The 12,309-nt window shown below is 33.1% G+C and overlaps 2 protein-coding genes across 3 annotated transcripts; both read right to left on the bottom strand.

Annotated features, from left to right (window-relative positions):
• Nucleotides 1-3,118: 3,118 nt before the first annotated feature.
• Nucleotides 3,119-4,875, bottom strand: LOC108823365 (probable pectin methylesterase CGR2). Of its 2 annotated transcripts, none has more exons than XM_018596564.2 (7): nt 4,705-4,875; nt 4,368-4,524; nt 4,248-4,287; nt 4,139-4,177; nt 3,684-4,061; nt 3,544-3,599; nt 3,119-3,428 (listed from the first exon to the last, which is right to left on the bottom strand). In XM_018596564.2, exons 2-7 carry the CDS (start codon nt 4,488-4,490, stop codon nt 3,276-3,278), a joined length of 789 nt encoding a protein of 262 aa, XP_018452066.1. In that variant the 5' UTR covers nt 4,491-4,524; nt 4,705-4,875; the 3' UTR covers nt 3,119-3,275. The 2 variants fall into 2 exon arrangements, with proteins under 2 accessions (XP_018452066.1, XP_018452050.1); XM_018596548.2 differs by having other exon boundaries at nt 3,684-4,064.
• A 2,532-nt stretch (nt 4,876-7,407) lies between these two features.
• On the bottom strand, nt 7,408-8,696 carry LOC108829129 (receptor-like protein 44). The gene has a single exon (XM_057000930.1). It carries the CDS (start codon nt 8,482-8,484, stop codon nt 7,648-7,650), a length of 837 nt encoding a protein of 278 aa, XP_056856910.1. The 5' UTR covers nt 8,485-8,696; the 3' UTR covers nt 7,408-7,647.
• Nucleotides 8,697-12,309: the final 3,613 nt, after the last annotated feature.

A 12,309-nucleotide genomic window follows, 5' to 3' on the forward strand; every position in this document is an offset into this window, starting at 1 on the left:
TGGTATACAAAAACTTATTATCATCACAGTATCAAGAAAACTTAAACATTTTAAGAAAATTATCGACTAAATATATTAATCATTTGTATAAGTATACAAAATATATTAATATTACCTTGGAGTTCATAATTCAATAGAGTTACCCTTAAGTGATGTTATTAAAAGAAAAATAAGTTAAGTGTTAAAAATTTTAGTTAGCTCAAACATTTTTACACTTATCATATGAACTGATAATCATTTTGAGACATTAACCGCTAAACTTTTATATTTCATAACATGAACCCATCGAATTCCTGCTTCAATAAAATTCAATATCGAAAGTGAATGAGTAACCAAACACCCGACACTACCAAAAGCAATATGGAAGACAAGCTGATAGATACACAACCACAAAATGCAATACCAAGACTCGCACCAAACCGGGCAGAAGACAACCACTAGAGAAGCCAAACGAGGCACATTCCAGTGCTGGGATGTTGTGTTGGGATGTTATGTTCTACAAACGATGCCATAGAGATCAAGGCAAAACGGAATGGTCAAGAAAAGAAATAGCTCCTTTTATTCTTGATAATATGTTAATTAAGGTGATTGTGGGAGCTAAACTCCGCAGTCAGAACTTTCATTTGAATAAAATAAAGTTTAGAAAGACGATAGGAAATGATCTCTGTAAATAGATCTCTAAGGAAGATTTTGAAATGTTGAGCTGATGTCCAGAGGATCTATCATGGTTGGGCCTAGTTTGCAATAAACCTGAACCCCAATTGACATGTTCCAACTCCAAACATACATGCATTGAATAATTTATGTAGCTTGTTTCTTTATTTGTTCATCGTCATATGTTGCGGATTCTCGAGCTATTTTTTATTTCTTTTTAGTAAGATTACAACTCCGAATTGTATTTCACGTTTCAAAAGAAGTCCGCGTTTCTCACTTTCATGCTTTTCACATATGAAAACCTTAAACTGGTTTAAATTTTGATAGATTTAGTCACTAGTTTGTTACCAATTAATTACGCTTTTTAAACTTAATTGATGCATTAAATAAAATCAACCCAAAAGCTATATAGTTTTTTAAAACTTGATGAAATACATCATCTCTATTATCAAAACAGAATCCTTCCCATATATGGACCCAACATTTTTTATATAAATTTAAAAATAAAATACAGCTTTCTATTATATAGTTAAATTCACTCAAATTAATTGGTAATCCCTCCCTTATACTATTACTAAATATATTTGAGAAATTGTTAGAAATACCATAATTTAAATACCATTTCTCAAAAATAACACCAAACAAAAAATATACTAATATTTGGGTTTATGTTTTAATGATTATTGTTTAGAGTTTAGTATTGATGGGTTGGGGTTGGATTTAAAAATGTTCTATAGATATTTTAAAAATTAGTTTATCGTTTTTCTTATAACAAATTTAGGGTATTTATGAAATAGTCATTCATTCATGGTAAATTTTAAAGTGGTACAAACTTGTGGTAAAATTGATTTTTTCCCAAATTATTTCCAAATAACTACTAAATGTGTTTCCAAACAACACAATAACTAATCTTGTATCCAAACAATATAAAACATTAGGTCTTACATTTTATTAACTTTTTTGTTTATATCCTTTTCAGTGATTTGACTAAAAAAACTCAATTCATTTATGAAACAAATTCAAAAATAAGTATAGCTATTTTAAATATTGTAAAATACTTTCATTTGTAATAAAATTAATAAAATTAATTGATTATTTTATTTATATAATCATAAATAAAATTCCATTTATTTAAGCTTAATAAAGCTTTCTTATTAAACTCTTTTTATATTGTTTTTAATCTTAAGAGCATATAATTATTAATGTGAGATTATGCTTGGTTTAAGTTGACACTGAATAAGATTTATACAAATAAAATGTTAAAGTTAATAAATTGACATAAAATAATTTTAAATTTTTAAAATTTATCAAATAACTATATATCACACAATTAATCAAAACAATTACAGAGATTTTATTAAATATTTATAACAAACATTGAAATAATTTTAAAAACAATATTAAGTAATATACAATTTTCATGTTTAGTATAAATACAAATAATATAATTGTATAGTATTCAAATACATTTAATTAAAATATTTGAACTTTACTTATCAGAAATGTTAAAATATATCAATTTTGAAAATTATATTTTTGTTAAAAAGTATTTAGGTGTTTTTAGTCGCAGATCATAATCTAGTACGAGTATTACAACATTAGTAAAAGAAAGAAAAATAACAAATTAAGATGACGCAACTTCCACTTAGAGATTAGTTTACTTATTCTTATGGTCTGCCAATCAAGCTTTATAAACCGACTTAACGAAATCCCTAAAACAAAAGGGTCCAAAACTTGAACCAAAGGAACTAAGCCTGGGGATATCCACACTGACGTTCCAAATCCTCGATCCAAAGCAAAATTTCTGGAGGAACAAAATCGTCAACATTCGGAGCATTAAAGCCACAAGTCTTAGGGACTGTGCACAGTGCACTCTTTCTTTGACAAGCAGATGGGGCGTGCCGTCACAGCAGTAACATCAGCGTTCCCATCTTCCAAATCCACCATGAGTTGCCTGACCTTGTCGAGACAAACCAGACTAGGAATGCATCTCATTGCAACAATAAACATAAGCGCAAGAGCAGCAGGGTTCAGGCGCTTGCATTGGTCGAGAGAATCACAATCATCACTTTTCAGTAGATGCGCATAACTCATGTCGATCTGTTCCCTTGCATCAATCAGTTGATTGGAGCGACGCCCAAGTGACAACTACGCAGGCCAGTGGGAGGAGTTTGATCAAAGAAAGGAAACTTGTCAACCTTAGAGAGGACACCAAGAAGAAATCTCCGTGCGGTATGAACCTTATTCACGTAGAACCAATGGACAAATGGTCTACCTTAAAAGTGGGAGCCTTGAGGGCTCGTTTCTGAAGAGCAACGACCACATCAACAAAATCTTTTAAAGTTGGAATGAATCACTCACAATGCGATTAAAGTTTATGTCTGCAGTTGCAGGTAGATTGATCATTGTAAGGGATAACCTTAGGTTCCATTAATTTAAACATGGCAACTGTTCATGGTGGGGATTACTGATGATACTGTTGATTTAAATTCAATATGAAAAAAAAAAAAAATGTTGATGGGATACAAAAGGACAAAAACTTTGTTACAAAATACAAAGGAAGAATATCGATTATGCTATATATGTGTTCTTACGTGTGAATGTGGAACAGTAGTGAGTGGTTAATGTAATGGCTTGAGGTGGAAGACTTGGCAGGCTGGTTTGTATGATCCTTTGGAAACAGCTTGTTCAAACTTCTTGCTTGGTCCTTCGTTTTCTTCTAAGCTCGTCTGGACAAAGAATCGGTTCCACCATGATGCACTACGCATTTTAGCCTGCAATTAAAAAAAAACAAAAAACAGTATTACATGTGTTCAATGCAACTTTCAAGTGTGAAGGTTGTCAAGTATTCAATAGAATCATCAAGAGAAGAGGGTATAGTAAACTTACGGGACGCCCAAATTTAGACAATTCAGCAACTTTAGCTCTCTGCTGACCAGGGAGACCTAGAAAACAGTCCCAAGTTTCAAGAGTTAAAAAACCAAAAACTCAGAATGGAATCTTTTTGGTTGTTACACTCTAAGATTTACCAGCAAAAAGAACCAAACCATCAGAAGCAACTCTAGCAAGTTCAGGGACGGTCTTGTTAAGGTACTTGGGGGAGAGATAATCGAGAGCATCAGAGACGATGACAAGAGAGAAAGATTTCGCCCTGTAGGGGAGAGGGAACTTGATATCAGCGACACGTACAAGGCCTTTGCTGACGAGACTCTTGCAGTGAGAATCAGCATCCTCGATATCATAAGGTTCGACACCCCACGCTTCAGTCTCTTCATCTTCTTTCAAGAGAGAGGAAACCACAGAGCACGACTCAGGTCCTACGTGGAGGACCTTGCGCATCCCATCTCCGTAAGCTTTCTTAAGAAGAGAAACGGCTTTTTGGAGTTCTGAAGTGCAAGAATAGTCACCTGCTAAAATTCGATAAAAAAAAGGTGATAAAGAGAGCGATGACTTGAAGGCAACATGTATTGAGAAATTGAGAAACCTGAAACTTTGCTGACTTCTTTGACACTTTTAAAGATTCCTGTATTAGAGAGAAATCACTAATTAGATGCATTAAAAAAAAACATAATTATATATAAATAGAATAATACCTGGACCACTGTAAGCATACCAAATGAGAAGGGAAGCCCCCTATGAAGAAGAATTGATTATTAGATATATATTATTAAAAAATTGAAGCAAGATCCATAAAAGAGGAAGGAAGGAGATACCAGAAGAAGAAGGCAAATAGATAAAAGAGGAGAAGAACGAGACTTGGAGTGGGAAGCTCCAGCAAAAGGGAAGCTACCGCCATCTCCTACACGACGTGTTGTACCTGCTTGCCTTCTCGCCATTATTTAATAAGATCCCCAGCAAGCTATATTCGATCTACAAACCACAAAGAACAAGTGTCTCAATCAGGCTCCATTGATTAATTTACAGAAAACGAATAATCTAAAGCTAATTCTCTCTCATCGCGAAACAAACACTCACACACATTAATAACGAATTTCGTGACTTACAAATCAGATCCGTGAAACACAAGACAAATGAAACCAGAAAATGTACCTCTTAGAGCAATGAATGATACAGAAGAAGAATAAAAGAATGGTGTTGGGGGATGAAAGATCTGAGATCCGAGAAAATGCGCCTTTAACACCTTTTCTCTAATACTATACACTTGAATCAATCAATTTTAATTTTGATTTTAACTAAAGGAGGAGGAGGAGAAATAAGCTTCGCAATCGCAAGTGTGTTTCGTTTATTTATCACTGCTATTTACATGTGATGCGCTGTTTTCAATACGACGTCGTAGCATGGCTTAATCAGACCTCTTGCCGTTTTATACCACGTAAAGCAACATTCACTTCTGTACTCTCTATTTTTTGACTTACCAAAAAACTATTGTTCAGCTGCTAACTCTTTCATCATCTTCACAAGGTGGTCTGGTCTCTATTTACGTACGGCTGTGAAAATTGTTCACTTCTACTATTCTCGAGGTGGTCTCTAGTCTCAAAACCCACTTGCTAATTCAGGAATAGTAGACTAAATTCATGTTGGCTTCAAGCTGGGGAAGATGGTTACTCATGGAGCAATAGAAGAATGATCCATGGATTTATGTACAAAAATCCAACATTTACAAATGAGCTGTTTTGTGGAAAGAAACAGAAGAGACGACGAGAGCAGGGCATTAGAGACCACTGGCTATTTTGTAAAGGTTTCAACTAATTTTTTTATATAGATTTTGGTGCCTAAAGATATTTTTGGGAATTTATGTCTATGTATTTTTTCAAAAGATTTGGGAGTTTAAGACCAATGTTTCACTAGACTTTGCACATGACCAGCCCTGGGGGAGAGAAACCATTAAATATGAGTGGAGCTATAAAGTATGAACCAACGAAGCTGGATGAGATTGTGATTCAATTTGGTCTAGTCTTGTAATGGTAAGGTGTTAACTGAAGTTATTTATTCATTCATTCATTCATTCATTCATTCATTCATTTTTCTGTTGTAACTTGAAATAGATATATTCATTCTTCATAGTTATTAAACTGAAAATTTGTAACATTATTGCAGATATGCCAGTTTACAAAAAAAGAAACATTATTGCAGAGAGAATTTTATAAAAATTATAGACGGAAGAGTGATTTACCATGCTTTTAATTTCATAGATAAAATTAAAAACATAATCATGAGACTCTTTCGTTCAAAATAAAATTAAAAATCATGAGACTCTTTTGTTTAAAATAAAAGCAAAAATCATGAGATTCTCTGGAGATGATAAGATGATAACGAGATCATCTGTAAAAAGAAAGAAGTGTAACCTTTCGTATTATTTATCTGACAATCCACTGGCATGAACGTAGTAACCAAATCAGTATTGGGTCCATTTGTCGCTCACAGAGTCACGCAACTCGCAAGTACCGGCGACCGGGCGTACCGCAGTTTCCGTTCCCTGTATTTAGAAAAAGCTGTTGTTTTAAAAATGAGAAATTGCCAAAAATACCATTTTCATAGTACCACTTTTCATTTTTACACTAACCACTTTTACCACTACTTTTAATGAAGGGTTTAGATTTGAACGTTTAGGATTTAGGGTTTAGATTTTATGTTTTAGGGTTTAGATTTGATGTTTTAGGGTTTAGAGTATAAATTTTAGGGTTTAGAGTTGAGGATTTAGGGTTTATAGTTGAGGTTTCAGGGTTTAGGGTTTAGGATATTGAATTTAGGGTATATAGTTTAGGGTTTAGGGTTTAGAGTTGAAGATTTAGGGTTTAGGGTTTAGAATTGGGGGTTTAGGATTTAGAATTTTGGATTAAAATTTTGAAAAGCATATAAAAACAAAGATATAAGAGTCTTTAACATTTTAATAAATAAGGTATTTTTGAAAATGTGTACTTAGTGGTGGTAAAGATGAATAATGGTACCTTCAAAGTGGTATTTTTGAAAATTCCCCTTAAAACTTTCACATATATAACAAAATAGAGAAATTGCCAAAAATACCATTTCCATAGTACCACTTTTCATGTTTACACTAACCACTTTTACCACTACTTTTAATGAAGGGTCTAGATTTAAAGGTTTAGGATTTAGGGTTCAGATTTGATGTTTTAGGGTTTAAGGTATATAGTTTAGGGTTTAGAGTTTAAGATTTAGGGTTTAGAGTTAAGGATTTAGGGTTTATAGTTTAGACTTTAGGGTTTAGGGTTTAGGATATTGAATTTAGGGTATATAGTTTAGGGTTTAGGGTTTAGAGTTGAAGATTTTGGGTTTAGGGTTTAGAATTGGAGGTTTAGAAATTAGAATTTGGGATTAGAATTTTGAAAAACATATAAAAACAAAGATATAAGAGTCTTTACCATTTTAATAAATAAGATATTATTGAAAATGTGTCTTTAGTGGTGGTAAAAATGAATAATGGTACCTTGAAAGTGGTATTTTTGAAAATTCCCCAAAAAAATACTCATTTTACTATTTTAATTTTATTTTATATCAGTTAATATTTTATTTATTTCAAAACAATTATTTTAATTTATAATTATTGTGAAATGTATCCAAAAAAATGTCCGGTAAAAATATCTGTAAATATCTAAATTTTAAAATTAAATGAAAATATATAAATAAACTAAATTTTAATTTTAAAAAATATGAATAAACTAACTTTTTGGACAAAAAATATAACTATATTTAGTCCTAAATTCTATTCGGATATATTTCTAAAAGTTAAATTCTATGGATTCGGATTTTGAATCAGTCTGGGTTCATGATTTATAATTTCTGAACCATCGTCCATAATATTAATAAGACTAAAGTAGATGTGAAATACAATAAGATAACTATGAGTGTTAAGAAACAAAGAAAATTATAGAGAAAATCCCAAAGAAAGAATAGACCCAAAAATTCACACATTACAAGAAGAACATTGAATCTTCTTGTTTCAAAAACAGCCGTGAATAATCAACCGGTAATTAACAATAGCGGTTTAAGCAAAAAAAAACCCATGATTAAATTTTAGTAGTCAGGCATTGACTGACTAATCTTGCCTTCTTCTTCTTCAGCCATCTTCTTCTCAGTGATCCTCAACCAAATACAAACACCTGTGAAACTAATCATCAAGCTCGCCACTCCACTTCCAAGCCCTATCCCAACGATCGCCATCACCGATAAGCCTCTGCTCTTCCCCATCTCCTGCAACGGATACCCGTACAACCCTCTGTTCCCCACGAACGAGCTCGCGTTAAACCTCGGAAAACTCCCTGTCCTGTTCGACAAATATGTCGGAATCTGGCCGGAGAGTTTGTTGTTCGACACGTCAAACGCCGACAGCCTCGCCAGGAGTCCTAGCTGCTGAGGGATTTGACCGGAGAGCTGGTTATCATGGAGGTCGATGACGTTTAGGTACGCGCAGAGAGCTAACTGCGGAGAGATTTCGCCAGAGAGACGGTTCGACGAGAGGTTGAGTACGGCGAGGTTTACGAGAAACTGTATCTCCTGCGGGATGTCACCGGAGATCTGGTTTGACGATAGATCCAAGGACTGGAGGTTGGTGCAGTTGGAGAGAAACGGGGAGATTGAGCCGCGAAGTGAGAGGTTGGTGAGAGATAGCTTATAGATTCTGCCGTTGTTACAGGTGGCGCCGGGGAGGTATGAGGTGAAGCCGGAACAAGGGTTGGAGAAGACGTTGTTTGTCCAGTTCCGGAGATTACGAGCCGGATCCTCCAAGTTTTGTCGGAGATTCTTCAAACACGCCTCGTCGTTTGGATCAGCAGAAGTAAAACGCCGTGCCGTTTCGAAGCTTAGTAAAAGGAGAAGAAGTGACCGGTAGCTAAACCGGTGACTCCTCGCCATCTGTCTCCCTCGTAGTCAGAGAGATTTGGCGAAGGTTGGAGAAAGAAGTGGAGTTTCCATGTGACTGTCAACGAAAAAGGAAACGGTTACAGAACATTTGTACTCGAGAAAGTGAAAGTTTGTGTTGTGTAATAATATAACACGGCGCGTGTTAGCATAGTGTGCGTGGGATAGATGTGGAACTTAAATGGAGAGATTAAATTGAATTGATTGTCTTGGGGCTGGATGTGATTAATTATACATTTATACTGCTGTTTTTCAAATTTAATTATTCTTTAAATGTATATACCAAACACACACTCATGCTTAGCATCTTTAATCATGCCATCCAATGTTTTAAAAACAAAATTTAGATTTAAAATAAACTTATAGAATACTGTATCTGTATTGTAGATAGATTAATCAAAATGGGTTAAAAAGGGAATCATAACCCCCATTTACTTTTCCCCCTTTTTTAGAATTTGTGGTCCAGTAATTTGAATGCATGTGTTAATGGTATTTCAAGTCAAACAAGTTTTAAAGGCCACTAAACCCATTTCACAAAAGAAAATCGTGAGATGGTCCTTAGTGCTTTACACTATTTCACTTTTCACTAACACGATCATATTATATGCCACATAATAATAGGTGAAAACTATTTGAATATTTAATGGAGGTTGACATTTACACAAATATAGTTGGGGATGTAAGAACCACTACGCATCATTTTACTTGTTAGCCCATTTTCAACTAATACAAAGCCCAATTTAAATAAAGTCGGACATCTAAGATCTTGGGCCTCTCTATTTCTTTTTTCTTTCGGAGTTTTCGTGTCCTAGCTCCGGATCCTTCTTGTTGCCATAGCGTAGCAACACGTTTTGCTTCGAATTATTAGACACATAGTTGTCTCACATCGGGTATTGGAAGAGATCTTTAGTAATATATAAGATAGATGAGCCACTCCACTAATCACCAATTGATTTTAAGTGTGAAGCACATCTAGCTTAACATGGTATCAGAGCCCGATCCATACAGTCCAACCCGATCCACATCGATCCAGCCCAAAGTCGGTCCATCGATCCTTGCCCGAACATTCCGAGATTGATGCTTAGAGAGCCATCATCTCGAGGGGGCGTATTAGACACATAGTTGTCCCACATCGGGTATTGGAAGAGATCTTTAGTAATATATAAGATAGATGAACCACTCCACTAATCACCAATTAGTTTTAAGTGTGAAACCCATCTAGCTTAACACAAATCCTCCCAGCTAAGTAAAGGCCACAACGATTGTCGCCATTGGAACCAAATACGAGCTTCTCCTTCGATGATGCTTTCTGCAAAAATCAGTTTCTTCGACTCCAAACAATCATCCCGAAGAAATCAAATCTCCATGAACAGCAACCAAAAACTAGGATCACCACCGCTGAAAGACGAAACGTAATCATGCACACCTCCATCGCTACGAACGATCGATCCTAACGTCACCAGCACCAATTTGATAAGATACCAACTCCAATCACACACGAACGAACTCAAGATCGGTGACCTCTCACGAGCATATCACCTCTCTCAACGAACCATAACCGATGACGTCTCACGATCTATCACCCAGTTCTCTCCCATGCTCCCTAATTGCATAAAGGAAGATGATCTATAATACCATACTTCTATTTATATGAATTTATAACTGTAACAGAAAATCATCTGGGAGACTCAAAGTTTCACTTCACTTGGTCCTTTCCTCTATCCACGCCAGTGGCTCTGACCACATCAGTGCCAATCAGCTTTCATGGCAAAAGCTATTGCCGTTAAAACTGCTCGCCAAGATGCAGTGTCTTTTGATTAAAGATCATTCTCTATCTGGTCAAACTCGAAAATGTTGATGACTTAGATCAACTCTAATGGAAACTGCAGCGCCATTAATGAATCATTGATGATATACATATGCTCTATAACTCTCTAGTTTCTATATCATTTAATTATGTATACAGACTAACGCATAGGCTGATGCTCTAGCAAAATCGGGTTTGTACGATTTTACTCATAACTAGATTCTCACCCGCCCTTCGAAGGGCGGGTATATTTTTTATTTTTATTTTATAAAGAAATTTAATTTTATATTTGTGTTTTTTGTAATTATATTTGTGTTTGTCTTTGTAATCATATATGTGTATTGAATTTGTGATGTTGTATAACTATAAATTTGTACCTAGTGTTTTGAGATCCGTTCTAAACCCGCTTGAACCGATAAACTCATTGATCCGGTATGTAATCTGGTTTGAATTTTAAAAAAAAATATTATTTAAGCATCCGCGAAAACTCACGAAAACCCTTTAAAACCCATAATCCGGCTATCAGTTGAACCACTGGTTGAACTAATGTGTAACTTAGTTATTAACTCTTTTTATTTTTAGTTATATTATTAGAATCTGTTTGTATTCTAATTAGGAAGTTAGATTTTGACCCGCCTTTTAAATGGACGGATATATTTTTATTTTACATATTTTTTAGAAATTTAATTTTTATATTTTAGTTTTTCTTTGTAATCATATTTGGGTCAAATATTTTTAAAAAGTTATTAGTAAGAGCTTTTGATAATTGTATTAAATTTGTGATGTTGCAAACCTAAATATTTGTGCTATTTAATTTTGTAGTTTTTACATATTTTTAGAAATTTGATGTTTATATTTTAGTTTTTAATCATATTTGGGTAAAATATTTTTAAAAAATTATTAGTAAGAGTTTTGACCAAAATAAATTATGTGTAAAATTTTTTATATATGTGTATTAGGATTATTAGTAAAAATTATCAGGATTTAAAAAATTCCTTTTTCATGTCTAAATTGCACTAATCAAAATCTAACGTTTTATCATCAGATTTTAATTATTTCTTATTCAAATAAAAAACAGTATTATTGTCACCATCAATTTTTCCTTTAAAAGAATAAACATCATCATCACAGAACCCAGATTTTTTGTAACCAAACAAATTTCCAGTTTTTCCCTCAAAAAGAATTATAACATGCACGTATGCGTAATGCATCATATTGATCAATTGATCATCGTTTCCATTCTGACAACATTTTGTAATTTGTTCAAACAGTTATTCCTTTTTAATCATGGTCGAGCAGTTATTGTAGAAGTTTGAAAAAATGCTGGTTATTAGGAATTTAAGTGGCGGTTAAATTAAAAATATATATAACTTATAGATGCAGTTATATTAAAAGGCATTTATTGTTAGGAATTTTAAATTGGACCTAACTAATATCAATCGGACATGTTTAAGAATTAATAGTATTGATGCTTTTGCAGATGTGTAGACTTTTATATTATATACATACGAAGATTCATTCCGGAAAAAAGTCTACAAAACATACATTGGAATAAGTTTTTTATCTTTGAAAAGAATATTGAAATAAGTTATAAATGATCCATGATTTTTTGGTCAAAAATCATTTAATGTGTTCTTAATCGCCATTGTATATATATATATATATATAGGGAAAATCGCATAAAAAACCCTCAAAGTGTCACTTACTAGCACTTTAAATCTTGAAGTTTTTTTACTAACACTTTTAACCTTCAAAGTGACATTTGTATCATAAAAAACTTCTAAATAAAAAAATTGACCGGTTCAGCAGGTAATTTTTCAAAAATAATTATTTAATTAATAAAATAAACAAAATAAATAAATAAAAATCCAAAAATAAATAAAAATCGAAAATTCTAATAAAATTTACAAAAAAAAAAATCAAAAAAATAAATTAAAATTTTAGAAAATTAAATTAATATATTAAAAAATTATTATTTTTCTAAAATATTAATAAAAAATAACTAAAAATTA

This window comes from Raphanus sativus, chromosome 2, assembly GCF_000801105.2.
Source record: "Raphanus sativus cultivar WK10039 chromosome 2, ASM80110v3, whole genome shotgun sequence".
Classification (NCBI taxonomy): Eukaryota; Viridiplantae; Streptophyta; class Magnoliopsida; order Brassicales; family Brassicaceae; genus Raphanus; species Raphanus sativus.